The 19,798-nt window shown below is 41.9% G+C and overlaps 1 protein-coding gene across 2 annotated transcripts in view; it reads right to left on the reverse strand.

The window, feature by feature from the left end:
- Rapgef5 (Rap guanine nucleotide exchange factor 5) overlaps nt 1-19,798 on the reverse strand; it is a 229,368-nt gene that overhangs the window by 63,406 nt on the left and 146,164 nt on the right. For both annotated transcript variants that reach the window (XM_027932668.2, XM_071613720.1), the window contains exons 10-11: nt 8,586-8,704; nt 8,036-8,124 (exon numbers count right to left, since the gene is read on the reverse strand). In XM_027932668.2, coding sequence (XP_027788469.2) covers nt 8,036-8,124; nt 8,586-8,704 — 208 coding nt within the window. The remainder of the gene's footprint in view (nt 1-8,035; nt 8,125-8,585; nt 8,705-19,798) is intronic.

Genomic DNA, 19,798 nt, shown 5'->3' on the forward strand with positions numbered 1-19,798 from the left:
TTAGAAAAGGCTGGAATTACAGGTGAGCCCCACCATTTCTGGTGATTAGTTCATTCAGTAGCAAAGGGCCTGATTTGAGGAGTGTACAGTTTGAGTTGGACAATACCCTTTTTAAAAAAAAATTCAGTTATGTATTTAATCCATGATTTTAGTCTCTAACAAATTATTTTTGGAATAAAGCTAGGAGTATATCTGGGTGCTTTTCCAGATTCAAACATTCACTCGATCACCTAAGCAACTTAGTTAACTTCTACCTAGCACTTAAAGTCATGAAATGCCAACAATTATTCTGCACAAGGATCCATCTAATGGGATGAGGCTTGGATAAATGAATTGGAGTCCTGAATAATCTTTGAACTCTGGCCTTCAGTTCTGGAAGGGGCCTGTCTCAAATATCATTCAGTCTGGGACCTCTGCTTTTAAAAACGAGACAAATGAAAAGAACATTTCAACCCAGCTCTAATTATCTCCTCACTTTGTCAACATAAATTTATAAAGTCTCCCAATGCTTCCATTATGGTTGACAAACACATTACATTCTCCACATTAGTCATCAGGAGAGAAGCTAAGGGAACTGCCAAAAAACCAGATCACAACAGACCCAACAAAAACCACAACATGAACATGACAGGGCAAAGTAGAAACCATATTCGAATTGGGCACTTTTATTGCAGTTCTCTCTTGACAGCATTTCGGGGAGTTCTGTCACCATGTATAGCTGCTTGAGTCTTTGCTTATGTGGAAAACAGGCCTTTGCTGAGCAGTGGTGCTCATCATCTGCATGTCAGGCACACCCAGGGCAGCTGGAGTTTGTGCAAATGAATTCAGTCTTCCACTGATTTTTTTTATTAGTATGTATGCAAGCAAAATTAACCTAATATTTAAAAGTGACAGGTTCATAAAGCTGAAAAGACCTTCAGTGCATCCCAGTTCAGTTATTCATTTTGAAGAAAGCTTTTTTTTTCACAGTTTAAGATAGTAAAAGGCCGATATCCTTATCAAACATTTCCATGTGCATAGATTCTGCAGCACTAACAGCAGCTATTTACTAACTTGGGGCAATTGTACATACTTTACATTTCTTTTATTTCTCCTATGTTATTTCTTTTATTTTAATTTAGTCTATTTCTTTTGGCTCTTAGCTTTATTTCAAGTTAATTCCTAAAATACTTTAAATACATTAAGTTATCTTGTTGCCAACATAATTTTTCATTTAAAAAAGTTTTATTGAACTACATTTGACACAAAATAAACCTGATTTAAAACACACAGTTTGATTAGTTTTGACTTATTTCTACACTTGCAAAATCTTTATCCTAATCAAGATAATGATCTTTTTTTGAGGACACAGGAGTGTAATTATCCTAAACTAGTGTCTGTAATAATATTGGCTACTTAGCATTTATCTTAGAATATGCAGTATTTTTCATTTATTATTTATTTTCTAATTCCCTTCCCTAGAAGATAAGCTTCCATGAAGATAAGGTATTTGTCTATTGTTTTCCATTGTATCCTTAGCATTTAGAATGGTCCTACCTAGTACTAAGTCAAAGATATTTATATAGAGAAGGAAGGAAATAGAGTTTTCTAAAGTATTCATTCAGGTGCATATAGAGACTACTCAAAAATTAAAAGTGCACTGTTATGTTTTTTATAGTAGTCTGTAAAGTTGAAAGTACAAGAGATATGATGTAGTATATTTCATAACTGGGGGAAAACTGCAGCTTTTCTCTTGCAATAGACTATTTCTGAATATCCCAAAATGAGTCGGTAATAAAACTCTGCAAATGGAATTTACTAGCTGCTGATAAATCAAAGCTGTTCTTCAGAAATGTTATGGCATAATTTCTCAAAGGAACTTTAAAAGTTTCCCATTGGACAGGGTTATATACAAACACACTTAAATCACCACCATGTATGGCCACTGAGCCTTGGATTCCAAGCTCAATACCCCATCAGCATTCTAACTGCTCCATGAGGCTGAAAAACTGCAACAGCAAAATGAAGTATCATGAAGTCAGTCCTAATTTCCTCAGTTCTCATGAGATGGCTAAATCATGGTGCTTTTACCCTAAAATGACCAGAAGATTCTGGAGGTCATCTACATGCATTCTCAGGTCTCTGTTGGATCTAGAATTCTGTGGCTTTCTGACATATTTTGAAGAAAAAAAAAAAAAAAGGGCACAGAACCCTTTGAAGCCAAGAGTCTTAGTGATGAAAGACACCTCAGAGATCATTTCACTTATGACTTGCTTGAGGTCTTAGGCTGGTTTATTAATGGAGCACAGATCTGGGACTCTCAGCTTTAGAAGCTCATTTCAGTCCCTTTTCTACTCTGTTTATATGTGTTTGCTCCTTTCTTGAAACATTATTTCCAAGAGAAGTAAGCATTCTTGGCCATGAGACCAAAGGGCCACCCAGTGATTTCTGTAGGGCAACAGAACCCTTGTAAAGTCCAAATGGGTTGCATTCACTAAATCATCACCTCATTCCAAGAGCTGAGAAGCCAAACAGCTGTGTGGACTCTAGTTTTGTCCTTTCCTCAAAACTACTATAGTAGAAGGACAAGCAGTGCAGTTTGTGAATTGCAAACTTTTCAGAATGCAGAGATTCCAGGGATCAGTAGACATGCTGCTGGACATGGAGTCCTGGAGAGGGGATTGGAAGGGGGAGAAGGAGGAGAAAATCATGGCCCTAACTCTTAGAGGCAAGGGTACATGTAAAAACATTAGAAACCTACAGTAGGTGTTTTAAAAGATGGAAGTGAAATAGATACAGTCAATGTTCTATTTTAGAGGTTTCCAAACCTGGTCCCATGTTAGCATCACCTGGGAAGCTGTCAAAGCTAGGAAGACTTGGGCCCTATTCAAGCCTACTGAGTCAGAATCTTTGGATATTGGGATTTGTTTAAAAGTGCCCTGGTGCTGCTCATGTGCAGCCACAGATAGCTACACAGGTCAGTTTGTTATATGATGATATAAATAAAAACAAAAGGGAATGGAGGTATTGCTCCGCAGTAAAGCCACTGCCTAGCATGCACGAGGCCGTTGGCTCAGTCCCCAACATCTTGGGGGAGGGTAGAAAATATATAAATACAAGACAATTTAAAGTATGTATCAATTGCATAAGACCATAGAAAGACTTACCATTACCTAAAATTTTCTCTACCTACCCTCAAACAGTTTTAGTCCTGCAACAGGGACTGCTGTTACAGGGTTATAATGGTTTCATGACCTGAGTGAGGAAGCTCTGTTCCATCCTAAAAGTCAAGCAAGGAAGGAGATCACTTAAATTGTGTTCTATCTTTCCAATGATCAGAAGAAAAGCATTCTTAATTTTCTCCCATAAAAACCACATATCAAGGGCTTATTATGGGCCTGGTGCTGTCAGGGGTGGAGATAAAATGTTAAGAGAAAATGAGGCATCTGTCCTAGCTTTATTCAAAATTCTGCTAGTGCAAAGCTCAAAAAAGCCACCAGGCTGGCCACCAAAAACTTCTGGACTCTCCCTATCAAGGGAGACACTTCCATACTATAAAGCAGGCCCTACCACAGAACTACAGCCTTAAAGGAGCAGGGAGGGATTCACTTGTTCAACTACATGCTCTACCTAATACTTGCTGCTAAAAGTGAACCACCGACGCTGAGGCACCCATGGAACAATCAAGGCAGATTGTGCAGACATGTCTACACCAGGACACATTAATAGAATATAGAATATACAGAACGATTAAAAAAAAAAAAAGCAGCCATACCTTAAAGAAATCAGGTCAGGCTTAATGAGAACCAGTCACAGGCTTTCCCTATTCTGACTATCTTGTTCACTCTGCTTGCTTGTTTTCCTTGGAAGCCTATCATCATAAGTGCATTTTCTTCGAAAAGATGAGTAAGGAATTAGAAAATGGGAATAGGAAATGGAAAATAACATTTCGTCTTGTGTTTTTCCTAAGGCAGGCTCATCACAACACATACTCAAAAAGAAAGATCAGTATTAAGGTTTTTCTCTATATAATCAATCAGATACAGCTTCCCCCCTGCTTTAAAACAGAACTCATTATTTTCTACAGAAGTATTTCTAAGCCACACATACTTATCCTCTCCAGGGAAGGGAAAAGGTGTCAAGGGGGACACCACTGGGACCCCCGGGAAGAGCTGGCTGGTTCTCATCGGGCACCTTCCTCCCTGCAGCCCCTCTACTCACAGCTCCCTGTTTTTTTTCAGTCTTGCCTTCCCTGTAATTCTCGTGGGCTGAGAGTGCCCCGATGATGCCTGCCCTATTTCTGAGAAGATAAAAGATAGAGCTGCAGAAACTGCTTCATTTTTCTCTAACAATCTAAAATGTTTCAAGTCAGAACCTGAACCCTGAAAGAAAAGGGAAATCTTTGACAACTTCAATCACTTTCCACATTCACAAATAAACATCTAATGGTCAGTTTCAGTTTTTCCATTTCAAAAAAAATGAAGAACTATATGGTAGAAAGGAAAAAAATGCTCAAAAGTTTAGATTATAAAGAATTTTAGTGCTGTTTGCTATTTGTAAGTATTATTGCTAAATGAGTAAACAGAAGAGAAAGTACTAGACGAAAGAAGATTTCAAAGTTGGTTGCAAAGGAAGATCTAAATGCTTGGTTGGTTTACCTGTTCCCTACCAGCATTCTCCTTTCTTCTATTTAAGAGTTTAGAGGGACTCACTCACTCTTTATTCCACAGGTATCCCTGGAGGACTCCCTGTGCCTGGTACTACCAGGAAGGCAAAGTCTGCAGATGGGCTTGAAAGTAGATATGGTAGGTGGATGTCAAATCATTTATAAAAGTCATTAGTAGGCTGCTTTTCAGCATCCCTATAACAATTTTTGCCTTTAAAACTCAGCTTGATTTGGCGGTAGAGTACTGTATGAATTATTGAATTGTTTCTATTCTATTCTCAATTCAAGTAGCAACAGAAATAAACACTTTATCTCAAAAGTCTGGCATGCATCTTTTGATTCCATTCAATTCAGTAAACTTTTCTATTTGTATATTAATATCAATTGTCCTGTGTGAGCATAGAAGACCTCCTCTATTGGGGTCTGGGCCTACATTTTCACAACTAAGTGCCTTTTGTGGGAAACAGAAGGGAAAATAGCATCTCTTTCTTGGTTGTCTTCCCCAGTCTCTGGTGGGTACAGGAATGTTGGGATGTAAGAATCCAGAACAGGCTCATCCCAGCTTCTAGGACCATTTATTTCTTCCCATACTTTCCTCCTCATTGCCACCAGGGCCATGTGGAGGGGCCACCATATGGCTCCCCTGGCCCCATATGGCTCTACCTCACTAAAAGGGGCGCTCAGGAACATAAAAATGCTGCTGCAGGCTTTTATTGCAGCCCCTTCTCATTTCCCTCCATCTGTCTTCCATATGGTTTATGCAGCTCGATTAGGCTCTTGCACACACAGGCCTCTGATAATGAGCCTGCCGGCCACCCCCAAGATAAAGAACTAGAACTCACCTCAGTCAATGGCAAGGGGCCTCAATGACTTGAAATATACCATTCATTTAGTATTCTAACTAGTGCAAATGAATAAGCACTTTTCTTCAATGTACATGCAAAATTTTGTTTTCTAAAATTTTATCAACAAAAAGCTACATGATAGCTTTTCAGTTGTATTTTCTCCAAGCCGTAGGCTTAAAGTTTTGAAAAGCTACATGAGACTTCCACTTAGGTGTCCCTTTTCTATGCACATAACTCTCTCCAAAGTTGACTTTTTCCTTTTTATCAAATTATCCTTTGATGGGAGGAAAGTTGCTATTATTTTTACTCTCCAATGTCTCTATAAAACTGAAGTTTCATGTGTGTCTACCCCTCAATGTCTAAGGAAATGAGCAGCAATCAGGTGGGACTGACCCTGACTAGCCCCCTCCTGCTCTACTTAGGTCAGGGCTGTGTGGGTCAAATCACTGAGTCCTGATCCTCTGCTTTGTGTGCAGGTGGCCAAAGTGAAATATTTGACCTCAGGGTTGGTATAATTGAGAATAAAAATCACTAGACACCATGTGCATCCCCATTCCCAACAGGAAGCAATTGCTGGCATTAGTAACAGTAATAAAGGTGATAAGACATTCCCTGTTAAATGGCCAACCTGTTAGTGAGCACCTGGGCCATTTTTCTCAAAAGTAAAGAGGATGGGCTGAGGGTACAGCTCAGTGGTAGAGCACCTGTCTAACTTGCACCAGGTCCTGGTTTCCATCTTTAGCACCTCAAAGAAATGGGCAAGGTGGGGTGGAGAGAGAGAACACAAACTAATGACAAGTAGTAAGAAAAAAAGAATTCAAATTAAATAATTTCTATGCTTATGATACTAAGCAGCAGAAAGCATCCAACACCTCCAAAGCTCTACCACATTTAAAGTATACTGTTCTCTTTCCATGACAGGCAACTTCCTGCCTTTTAAGTGCAAACCACCTGTGTAAAGTAGTCTGGCAATCATTATGTGGGAAAGTATGCCCAGTTCCATGATAATTGTGCCTGATGAAGCAGAACATGGGAATAGTGCTTAAATGCATGAAATATTAATGTGCAAACATACAAAACAACCCAGAAAGTGCCACAACAATACTTTTCTTTTAGCTTATTTTGTTGTATATAAGGGAGAGCTATTGATTTTCCCAATTAAATGCCAAATATTCATTTGAATTTTGAAATTGACAATAACATTATTGTAGGATACGTGATTGAATCACTTGCTTTTTTTTTTTTAAACCCATTCACATATTTCACACATTGCTTCTCTTATTGACCTTTGTAATGTAATATAGATCTAGCCATCACTCATGTTCAAACAAAACTACTGATGCTGGGCATGGTGCACACAACTATAGTCTTTGCTGTACTCAGGAGGCTGAGGCAGGAGTATCTCAAGTTTGAGGCCAGCCTGGACAACACAGTGACACCTTGTTTCAAAATAAAAAAAACAGGACTGGGGAGGTAGCTCAGTGGTAAGAGTGCTTGTCTAGGCCCAGGGTTCAATCCTCAGTAACCCTCTTCCCTTCCACAAACAAACAAACAAACAAAAAATACTACAGGGATTCAAGGAGACTGAATTTTACCATCCCTTCTGCATGGTAAAAACCTAAGTAGATATTTTGTACTAATACAACCTGCAGCTCTCTTTTCTTGATGCAATTGGTTTTGCAAAGTATGGGTGTCACAGGTGCTATGGTAGCCACAAAAAGTACATTTTAGTGAGGGGATCAAGTTGTAAAATTCAGGCCAACACCAGAGTCCCATTCACTGGAATAACTGCTCCAGGCTGGAACAAATTGCAAATTCTGCATCAGAGAAGCAAGTGCTCTCCCTGCCCTGATAAAGGAAATTATGGGTAAATCATTTTATAAATGGAGTAGTAGTGTTTTCAAAAGTGCATGGATGAAAAAGCTAAATGGGTATTTTTCTCTCAGGTCGAATAAAAAAGGACAAGTCTGATCAATAAGGCTCTAGTGAATTATAGTTTCTTGTCTGGAAAGCTGAGTATCATTTTCTGCACCCCAGGGCTTGCTCTGAGCAGCAGTTTGTAAACCACTTGGAAAAAAAGCAGAAGTTGCTGCTGAGCATATAGCTGCTGAGTAGTTGCAGTAATTGTTGACATTTCAGCAGGGAAGCTGCTGCCCCCAGTTCAGCATCTCCTACACACCAGGTAAATGTCTGCTAACCTTCCTCCCCTTGTATTTCTTTCCACTGCACAAGGGCTATAGAACACTGGCCTTTTGCCAGTTGCCTTTAGGTAAGATTTAGTAAAAATTACCAAAGAAATAAGAACATCCCCCTTCATATCATGTTCTTTGTACAGTTACTTCCCAGGCAGCTGCTTGGGAACTACATGTGTCCATTTACTGGATTTAAACAAAACAGCACAGGGCAAAGGGGGAGGCACACAAAGCATATGCTATTTCATCCCACCTGGTTTCAGCCAACAGTGGGAGCCTCGCCCCTAAGGATACTGACAAGGGCATCAGCAGCTTCCTGCAAGTCTGGAAGCAGGAGACACCCCTTGCCTTACCTGTTTCTTTGTCCTGGACTTCCTCCAGGTGCAAGTCATTCAAAAGGTGCTCCAAGATCTTCTCTGGGGTTCCCGACACCACCACGTATCTGTCAGAGAGCAGAGAGTCCACTGAGTCATCCTCGGTGGAAGACTGCGAGCGGCTGCTCCATTCATCATCCTCATCCTCTTCGTCGATGTATTTGAAATAAGGCACATCGAAGGTAGGCAAGGGCAGCTCTCGGTCTGAGAGCACCGCTGAATCTTTCCTCTCTAGATGAGGGTCAAAGACTCTCAGCCGGGAGCTGCCCATTGTGAACGGTTACTAACAAAGGCATCCCCTAAATGCTAAAAGATCTTGCCATCCCTGTCCTTTCACTGGGAACTGAGTCCATCTGGCTGCTAAGAGCTCTGCAGTCAGCTAGAACTGGAGAGGCGAGAGGCGGAGAGAAAAGAGAGGGAGGGAGGGTAGAGGAGGCAGAGAGCGAGTGAGATGGAGCGAGGGGAAGAGAAGGCAGCAGGGAAGGAAACTGGGAGCGCGTGCCTGCGCGGCTGCAGGGGAAACTCTCACCTCCAATCGCTCTCCGCACTCCCAGCGGTGGGGGCAGGGCCACAGCCGCGCACTTTCCTCAGCAGCAGGACGGTCTGGTCTTGCTCTTTAACCTGAACAGTCGTCACTTCATCATCTTGCTTTAATTGTGGACAGGAGTGATGGATGGGAGAGGGAAAGAAGAAGAGAAAATTAAGAAGGAGCTAACTAGAGTTGCATGTGCTAGCTTTACAGCACCATTTCTTTTAAAGATTTGGAAGAAATCAGGAGTAGGGCCAAGAGTCTCCCTCTAATATACAGAATCCAGACTCAAGTTCCATAGAAACATAAAGCAGTAGAGCGACACAAATACCTTAAAAGAAATAGGGAGGATGAGAGTTGGGATTCAAAGAGTTCATTTAAACTATCTGAACAATTTGAATTAGAGAACACAAAATTCAAAGTTTAAAAAAGCACAACATACTAACTGCATATGACTTCTCTTTTACCTGGTTAATGTTTTTAAACACTCTTTAAAAAATCGTGGAAATCATATAAAAATATACATTATTTAAACACTAAAGAATGAGCACAGCCTTACTTGAAAACTACCCATTTAATCATTCAGATAGTCCCCCCTCCCGCCCCAGATGGTCTTCAAATTTATCATGTGCTTGTTTTGCCAGCATAAAAACAAAAAATGGATCTCTAGTTAGAATCTTATCGAGGCTGAAATTTGGATGTCATGGGTGGCTGCACTGACTTTCTTCACCTCAGTCCCTTTTTAAAAGGAGAGAAGGCTGAACCATCATTCATTTCTGCACACACAGCTTCCACAGCCCAGAGCCAGTGTGGCCCGCTGACGTGGCTCAGTTGCAGAGGACGCTCCCTGCTGACCCAGCAGTGTGGACACAACTCTGAGCGATGAACACTTCCAGAGGGTTTAGTGTGAAACTCCCAATGTGCAATACCCAGGAAGGATAAGATAGCCCAGGACAGAGAATCATGAAGATGCATGTAAGAAAACCTAACTTCTATACTTTTGATGATTTGAAAAAAAGGTAAAAGTATGTAGGTTTCACCTTAAAAATGATGCCACCTTTTTGAACATGGGTTAAGATTTTTAGCATGTTTCTGCTATTGACAGAAAAATCCTATTAATCAGGTACAAACCTAAAGGAGGTTATCCCCACCCCTGATGGCCAGAAAGTGCCATATCCATTTTGCCTTATTAATTGCTTCTATAGGCCAATCAGGGATACCAATGATTTATTCACCTTTTATAAGAATAGAAAGGCACTAATCTTGTCATAATTACCAATCAAATCAATAATATTGTGATTTTAACTCCTGGTGTTCTGATTTTTAAGAAATGCAGTGATCCAGTCATTTAAATCCTCACAGATTTTCTTAAAAACAATCAGTATTGGTCATTCTAAACAGTAGTTTAATTTTATGATGATTCTTTGAAAATCTTTTAGTGGCAAATAATTTTACTATGTAAAACTGATGTATTACATTTCAGCAAGGTCAGACGCACAGTTTCTGTGGCAATTAATGTTGGATATTCATTGTTCAACTCCCTGAGGACGGCAGTGTGACTCCCGTAACATGAATACCAATGTGTAATTGCTATCTTTCATTTCTCTGAAGCAGTTCTTTTGTTATCCATGTGGCTGAAGTAAAATAAAGTGGCTAGAGAGAAAGGCATATATTGACCAGAAAGGAAAAAAAAAAAAAAGGAATGAAGGTCTGGGATACTAAAACCCACAGACAAATAATTGTGTGATTTGAAAGGATAAAAATCTTTCCCTGGGTTTCCTCTAGTCGTGAGCCAATATTCATTTTATATGACTGTTGTCATTCCGAAGTACGTTTTACATTCTACACGCACGTGATATATGGCATTATTAACTTCCGCAGGCCACGTGCATACATATGGATGGGAGGGCTTCTCTAATGTCTGTGCAACTGACGTGTATTACATGGCTGTGCACAGCAGCCATACTCTACTGGGCAGGGCATTAGCTGAATCAGACTGATGTACTATCAATAGCACCTTATGTCATTGTAATAGGTTCTATTTTGAAAACCTGTTAAAAATAAAGAAGAGAAAAAGCAGAAAAATCAATGAATGAAGGGAGATGTAAGTTATCAAAAAATTGCCATGAAAACATAATAATCCTATGCATTATGTCGAGCTCTGGGGAAGGAAAGTTAAATGAATGCTAATGACCCATATACCCTTAAAAAATTTCTCATGTTGAAAAAGGGCAGAAGTACCATAATTGAGGTTCTGGGTATGAAATTTTATTCTGGTGCTTGCTTTGTTAAGAGTAAAAGTACTAAGAGAGCTATCGTGGAAAATATGTTCAATGACAAATACTTCATGAAATGTATGAAAAATGTTAAAACACTTAATGGAGTCAGGTGTGGTAGTGCACCCCTGTAATCCCAGCAACTTGGGAGACTGAGGCAAGAGGATTGCAAGTTTGAGGTCAGCCCCAGCAACTTAGTAAGACCCTGTTTCAAAATAAAAAAGTACAAAAAGGACTGGGGATGCATTTCAGTTCCCCCGGCTTCAATCCCCAGTACCAAACAAATAAACAAAAACCCAAACTAAACAAAAAAAGAAAACCCCACTTAATCGACAGTCATTAAGTCAACAAATAGAAAGGGCCTCCTTTAGATAGGACGTCCATGGTGATGGATACCATGTGGCAGGCCAAGATGAGTAAGAAAAGTACCCTGTTCTTAACTAAGTTAATATGTTCCATGGCAACCTAAGCATAGTTTGGTGAGCATACTAGAATGTTTCCAATTGCAAGAAAAAAAAGGAAAAGGTAGAACCCTCAGGATTTGGCAGTTGAAGAAAAACTATGGTGATCAAGAGAATGGGAACGCCACCAAATGAGAAAAAGATGTGTAGAAGATTGCTTATGGGAAGACGGAGCAGTCTGTTTCAGACAGCTGATGTTTTATTACTGATAAGACACCATGCGGGAGATGTTTAGTAGGCAGTTAGAAGAAAAAAGAGAGCGAGGTGAAGGGTAAAGGGCGAGAATATCAGAGTCCCAGGGAAAACCTCTTGTTTTTGAGACTACAAAGAACAAAACCAAGACAAGTCAGTAAGGAAAAAGATGGCCTGACCTTGTAAAGTTGACCAAGACAGTTAACCTAAGAAAAGGCGAGGAGGGGATCCCTTTAGGTCAAGAAGGGGAAGAGCAAGTGTTAAGGCAGAGTGGACCAAGGAGGACGGGAACAGAGGTGGAACAGCCTCTGGGGGTTTCATTATGGAGGAAAGGGGGTGGTGCAGATGGGGAAAGCACTGAGGTGGGAAGGGGACAGAGGGAAGAGCTGACAGAATGAGGAACACAAGTGGAGGATCAGGCTAGAAAAGGGACAGATGTCTTCCTTTCAGAAAGCTGAGGATGTAGGTTAGGGAATAAGGAAGCTGAGGTTGATCGCATGAGGGCCCCTATCCTCTTGGTAGAGTGGGAACTGAGGCATCTTCTAAAAGGGGTGAGGTGAAATTGGTGGCCTGAAGAGGACATTACTGGAAAAGTGGCTTCAGGGCGCGTAACAAGAGATAAACTAGTTATGAAAAAAGGATTGCCATGCAGCTTTGCAGACTGCTGAGGCTACAAAACCTGGTTTGATGACTTTCTGCTTTAAGAGCTCAGGAGCCTGAGAGGAAAACAGATGGAGGGGCCACCCTGGACTGGTGAAGGAGAGGGAGAGATGATGGAGGGGCTGGAGCACTTCAGGGAAAGACCTCATCACCACAGGGCCTCTGTCTGGCTGCGGAAAGTGTTGTTGAGTTGTGAACTCTGAGGGGCTGGGGACCACTCCTCATGGGGGCTTCAGTGCAGGCCTTGAGGAGCCAATGCCTGAAGTAGAGCAGATCTGAGTGGTGAAGAGGAAGAAAGGAACCGCCCTGTGAGATACACATGTCTTGAATCTTTTCCATGGTTTCTGACTTACAGCTCCTGTTCACCTTTATAATTTCCTGTTTGAGGGCAACTCTAAGAATATCTTTAATTAAAGTATTTGGTGGCCTTTTGTCCTTGGTTCCAAAAGCAGCTCCAGAATACTTCCAGAGTTTATGTTAATGAGGTACATTTGGGAAAGTCCCTAAATAACCACACCATGGGGGGCTGTTTGCCAAGGGCACCAACCACCAACTCAGAGGGCTGGGACTCACAGCCACAGCCTCTACCTCAGAGGAGGGGAAGGGCTGAAGATGGAGTTGGTCATCAATGGTCAATGACTTAATTAATTATACCTACGTAAGGAAGCCTCCAGAAAACCCCAGAAGGACCGAGTTCAAGGGGCTTCTAGGAAGGCAAACAGAAATTCACCCATATTCCAGGAAGGTGGTGCATCTCAACTCCTCAGGGGAGGATGCTCCTGTGCTGGGGACCCTTCCAGACCTTGTCCTGTGCATCTTTTCACCTGACTGCTCATTCATATTCTTTAAAAGATCCTTTACAATAAACTAGTAAGCATGTTCTCCTGATTTATATGAGCCACTCTAGAAAATTAATTGAATCCAGTGAGGGGATTGTAGGCACCCCAGTTTATAGCCAATAGGTCAGAAGCACAGGCATCCTGAAGCTTGTAACTGGCATCAAAAGTTGGAGGCAGCCTTGGAGGACTCGGCTCTCAACCTGTGGGATCTGATGCTGTCTCCAGGTACACAGTGTCAGAACCCAGCTCCACTGCAGGACATCAATGAGCTGGTGTTCATTGCAGAATCCCTGCTTGGAGTATGGGGAAAACTCCGGCATATTTGGTCATAAGTCTGAGTAGGTTGCTGAGTGAGAGAATAGGGGGAAAAAACCCAACTTTTGTGTTTTCTTCCCTATATTTTCAGATCCTGACAGCTGGAAGCTGGCCTGGCACTAGTAGTTAGGACTTGGTATTCTGTTGATAGTGATTTAGTAGAGAATCAACACCAGACTAAACCACTGTGTGACCATGATGGGACACAGGACAAAAACACAGCCACTCAGCAATCATATCTGAACATAGGCATGAACATGGTCCATCCCACAATATACTCAAAAGCCCAAATAATGTGAGTGACTGTTCTTTTTTCAGTGACAGCTGTAGCTTTGCCCTACTCTGCCCTCCAAGGTGAGGGTAAGATTGAGTACCATATTCAGTCCTGAAGTTATCCCTGCTTCTTAACAGCATCTAGTCCAGAGCAAAATCTCACTTCCTTAAGGGTTCCCAAGCTCACCTAATACACACCCAAATCTTACAAGTGCTTTCTTCTAGCACCCTCCTACTGAGATGCCCCATGGTTCCCCCTGGTTTGAGGGTCAAGATCCTCACTCCAACAAGCAATAAACCCAACTGGTGGTCTTTAGCTGGAGGGCATTGAAAAAGTACCAGAGACTGCCCTGCCATTGGTATGCAGTGATAATGAAGACAGCAATTATGGTGTTAAGCATAAAACACATTCCCATGTCATGGTGATGAGAGCTACACACAGAACATTCCTGTCAGTGATGGCCAGGAATGGGGCTGGAGATGGTGAGGTAGGAGCCAGACAACAAAACTACCCAGGACAGTGGGAGAACATCCGGGGGTAAAATGGCACCTAGCTCAAGGGAGGAGGGGTTGTGGTAGGTGTGATAATGACATCCAGGGTGAAGTGGGGAATGGGCCGGCAATCACAGGAGCAAAATGTTCTTTCTTGCCTCTGCCCATGGTGCTGAGCCCTGGTGTGTACATGCCCCTCCTTCCAACATACCCTTTAGCCGGTAGATCTGTAGAAACCAGTTCTTGTCCCTAATCTCTTGAGGGGATGGTAGGAGAAACAAGGAATCCAACAACTGGCCAGATGGATCCTTCACAGCTTTGCCTATAGGGCCATTATTTGGGATGAGTGGGAAGGTGGGCGAAGAGGAAGCACAAAGATAAACAGGTGCCCTCAGCTGAAAGCAGGGAAAGCCATTTGCTCACAGAACCCCAGGACTCTGAACGGGGCCAATCAGGAGCATGAAAACAGACGAGACTTCCACGTTTTCCCTGGTCCTCATCTTTGTTCCATTCTTTGGATGAACGGCTCTGATTTATTTTCTGTTTGGTTACGCTGCCATCCTGCCTATGAATTCCAAATGCATAATGGAACCAGTGCCTTCCTCTGACTCAGATTAACTTCCATGATCATGACCAGCTTGTATACTCCTAAATCAAACATGTAATTTGTTTCTTTCATTTATTCACATGAACAACAGACTTATTTTTTAGGAAGAAAATACCTATAAAGTTATAAAAATACTGACTTTTTTTTTTAATAAAAAGGTAAGATGAAAACTTGATACTTGTGGTTTAGCAGGTCCTAGCCTGTGCTGTCCTGAGTCAAGCTTCTGACTGTATTCGCTTTCACATATCACTAGCACTACCAAGAAAAGTGATCATGGAGGGATTTCTCCTTCCTGCAGGAATTGTTACAAATACTTTCTTGATTTTTCGTTTTCAGAGATAATGGAAAGACTCCTTTCCCAAGTCATCCTGTGAGGCGACTACTGGCATTCTCCAGAGCAGCATGTCCCTGCTACTTTATGAGCATATACTTTACAAGGGTCCTGAGCTGGAGTTCATGGATGGGCTTCAGGGACTCAGAGAATCCTCTGAAAATATATAGGGTTTTTATGTGTGGTCTCATTTTCCCAGGCAGAATCTAGAGTTCTCAGTGCTGAAGTCAATGAATTCCCAAAGGAACCATGTTCAGAACTCATGCATTTATCACCTTATCTAAGTCTCTAACCCCCTCTATGCAGATGGAATGTCCCTGTCAGGGTTTCTCTTTGTCTTCTCTACTACACAAGGACATCTTGAAGGCAGGAACTGTTCTCTCCATTTCTCTTTCTAACTCAATGACAGTCACTTGATGAAGATTCGCTGAACATGCAAATCATTGAGGGAGCAGAAGTGCAAAGAAGGTGAATCCTCTCTAGAAGGCAGAACTTGGTGTCAGGGCTCCAAGGCCACTCGTACTCGAAGGTTTTCTCTTCTCCACTCAGTGCTTTCTACCATGCTGTTCATCTTCTGAGGAAATTGTGAACTTATGTGTTATAACCACTTGCTAGAGTGCAAGGACTCCAACCAAGTTCTAGCAAACTGAGCATCCCTACCACTGACATTTAAGAGGTCAGGCAACTAACGCAACACTAGGAAGGCATTACTAAATGGTGCCATCCCTTATATGACACATGAACAAAACAAACGGGTGGCTATGAACGGGTCAAACTGCAAGCTAAATTGTGAACTGGGCAAAGTCTGTCTTTTGTGCCTCTGATCTCCCTTTCCTACTCTATTCTCCCCTAACCAGGATCCCTAACACTCCTCATGGGATCCACTGCTTCAAAATCACCTGTCTAATTCAGGCAGCATGAGAAAACCTTTCAAATAAAAAACATTGAGAAGAATTTAATTCAGGGACAACACTAATCAAGTAATCATACAATGGCAAGTGCAGTGGCACATGCCTATAATCCAAGCTAGTTGGGAAGATCACAAGTTTGAGGCCAGCCTAGGTAATTTAGCAAGACCAGTCTCAAAATTAATTTTTTAAAAAGGGCTCCGGATGTAACTCAGTGGTAGAGCATTTGCCTGACATGTGTGAGGGCCTGGGTCTAATCCCCAGCACTCCAAAAAATGGAAAAAAAAAATAGAAGTCATACAGGTAGCACAAGTTCTAGAGCTGTGTTCTAAGTTTGTGAACATATTTGTGACAGGTCACAGAGCAGGAAGGTGGTGAGGCTGAGGTGTACCTCAGTGACAGGTTGTTTTCCAGTGCCTATAACTAGAACCATTGATGTCCCTTAAGGTGATCAGTGCTCTTTATTATAGATCACTGATGTCATAGTGGCTTTAATTAGCTCTGGTACTAATAGCCAAAGACAGACAACCTGTGTTGGCGGTCAGGAGTATCAAGGACCTGGTGAGTCAGTTTGGCATTCAGAATGGCCTGTCTGGTTTGGGAACACCATCTAGGGGATTGAATTTGAAGAGAAGAGGGTCAACAAGGGCTGAGCATGGTACTAGGGGGCACAGCTCAATCAGCTCAGGTCAGGCAGAGCCTAAGACACAGCAAGGGGAAAATGAAGGGCTGACAGGGACCCAGGCAGGGACCGAGGCAGAAAGTTACACATGGCAAGGACTGTGTGTGTAACTGCCACATTTCTGGGGCCATCTATGTTCATAAATTTGAGACCCAGAGACAAGTAGGTAAGTGTGATAGAGGCAAGGTTCCCAATACAGAAGCCGCCTTAGGCCTAGTGGGCTCAAGAACTGGACAGAAACTGACAATATACTGTAAAAATGATTAGTTTTATATTATGCAAATTTTGCCTCAGAAAAAGAGAGAGAGAGAGAGAACAGAGAGAGAGAGAGAGAGAGAGAGAGAGAGAGAGAGAGAGAGAGAGAGAGAGAGAGAGAGAGAGAGAACAGAGACAAGCAGACAGGAGCCCTAGGACACAGGGATTTGTTGACTGAGATACTGAGAACTCTGCACCAAGCAGCCACCAGGGGGTCTGAGCAGCACGCCCCAGGGAGTTAAGTTGGGGAGCTGGAATGTCTTAGACAGATGAGATCAGAAGAATGAACGATAGTAGGTTATTTCCATTCCCTGAGTTATCTTGCCTTCTGGGAGAGGGAATCTTGGAATTACTCAGGATGTTCCAGAAAGGTAATTTTCCACTGGTGGGTGGCAAGATAATGCAAGCTGATTGGGACTCGATGTAAGAAAGCACTAAGAACAAAAGAAGAATGAGCCATCTCTCAAGCTGAAGCAGAGCCTGTCAACATTATCACAGAACAAGTGAAGATGATTCTGGATTGAGAACGAGGGCTAGGCTCGGCATCCTTTCCATTGCTAAAGTTCTACAAAATTCATCTGTTTTGATTCTGCTTTTCTCACAGAAGCCCCAAGGATTGGCTGTCCCAAATAGGAAGAAGGCGAGTGATTTGGCAGTTAGGTATCACTTCCCATCTCGTACTATGGAAATTTGAGCACAGCTTAGCAAACCAAACCACCAATGCCCGCATCTATTTTGTGCTGTAAATGCGGGTACAGCAGAATTGGAATACTTATCTAGGGGGCGAAAAATCTCTGGCCAAAAAGAATTTTGTCTGAGACTAACATTCACAGAATTTGCTGACAATGTATCTCCTGATTCTTTTTCTCATGGAAAACCAGAATTAAACACAAAAGGACAAAGGAACATTGCTGGCAAGATACAACTGGTTAAAAGAAAAATTAAGTAAGCAGATGTGTGTCAAGGTAAGCTATTAAGACTACAAGACCAAAGGTGCTGGCCTAACAAATCCATCTTTGTATAGGTTACCCTAGCAGAAGGAGGGTAATTAAGAAATAATTAGTTCTTTATTTTTATACCATACGTATTAAAATTAATAACTCAAAGTGAAGGCTAATGGGACTAATAGAATTCACCATCCTCAAATGTACAGAACCTAGGCAAAGTCTGACTTTACTGTGAAACTTGACCAAACACAGAAAACCAGTAAACATATCTGGATAGAAAGCTTTTAGCTGCTAAGGAAGAACTGCTTTGCATCCTGTTGCCTCTAAGAATTACATCATATAAACAATTTGTTTAAGAATCCTAAAACAAGAGCAAGCTCAGGAACTTGATGCTGGGTCTACTTCAGCTAGCAAACCTGCTGTACAGTAAAGCAGAAGAGACGGGGATAAAGTACAGTATCTTGAAATACAGAGTCAATGTCTTTTTATCACAAAGATATTTCAACATGCTGTACTAGCTTGATGGATCATCCTGGATACTAGCAGAAAGTGTTCAATGGAGAAGCTATTTACAGAAGCAGGGACAGATTTGAGAAAACTAAGCAAAAATGGTGAGAAAATCATGGGCTAGCAAAGAGGGAGCGCTAACTACCACTAGGCTGAAAGGGCCAAGTAGAGGTAAGAGAGAGTATAGGATCCTTTAGAAGCTGGAGGTGTAAATGAGCTGCACCAAACATGTCTTGCAGTCACTGCCAGAAATGCAGGAGGAAGTTGGACAGAGTGGGAAGCACTATGGACCCTCTTCCTGCCACTCTTGCTGTACAGTCTGTGTCTTCCATTGAATGAGTCCCATGCAAGCTAGAGGGCAAGAGATGGGGGTGACACAGCCCCAGGGGTCAGGACTCACTCCCACAGGCACAGCACATAGGTGAGAATGGAGGAGAAGATGCAATGGAGACAAACTGTCCTGCTTCACATTCCAGAGTCTCCAAGAAGCTGGATTAACTTTCTAATTTAGACTACACCATATGGGTCATGTCCATTTTCCTGCTGTCAGGAAAATAGCTAAAAAATATAAAAACTTTGGGGCAGGGTATATTAGCATTTCCATATTTGACTTAGTCCAATTCCCTCAGGCTTTACTGTCCTAACTCTTGCTTGTCTAATGCCAGCACTACAATGCAGTGCCTGCAGCTTGCTTCATCCTCCACTCTCCCCATGTGACCTTTGAAAGCAGGTGTTCAATCACACAGATGTTAATTTTTTAATCATAAAAGCTTAAATTTTATTAAATCTTTTCCAGCAAGTCCTCTAGTTGCAATATAAATGTTCTTGGTTGCTGACCAGATTTGGGAGTGGGGATGGAGAAGAGGGAGGACAAATGGCAAGGCCAGTTCCACTCTGAGGTTAGTTGCATGGGGACAGGGACCTGTTTAGTTTTCTGTTTCATCCTACACTGAGAGCAAGTGCCCTCTAAATGAATGAGTGGCCTGGTGTGTAAAGGAGAAGTGGACGGACACTGTAAACTAGGTAGATCAAGGACAGAGAGGTTGGCAAAGAACAGGAGGCAGAGGTCCAGCTCCAGAGAAACTTATTCCAGAGAACATGTGAGGACAGAAAGAGAAAGTCAAGCTAGAACAAAAAGGACAAGATCTAGAGGCCCTGGGTCCAGGAACTAGCACTCCAAAGTCTGATCCAGGAGGAGTCTGAGCCATGGAAAAACCTCTCCCAGAGCACAAACAGAGCTTGATTTTTTGACCCCAGGGTCTTTTGAACCACTTCTCACCCAAGGAAAGGCAGGTCCTAAGAGAACAGTCAGATTCATAGTTACAGACAGATTCTCAAACTGTACTAAGGAATGGATGGATGATAGGGGTTGTCTTGTCTTGAGTCAAATCGTGACAACTATCATTTAACTATGTTTCTGGGAAAAATAATATACTCCCCAGTTTTCAAAGCATTATGTGAAATGTAA

This window comes from Marmota flaviventris, chromosome 1, assembly GCF_047511675.1.
Source record: "Marmota flaviventris isolate mMarFla1 chromosome 1, mMarFla1.hap1, whole genome shotgun sequence".
In the NCBI taxonomy this organism is placed as follows: domain Eukaryota; kingdom Metazoa; phylum Chordata; class Mammalia; order Rodentia; family Sciuridae; genus Marmota; species Marmota flaviventris.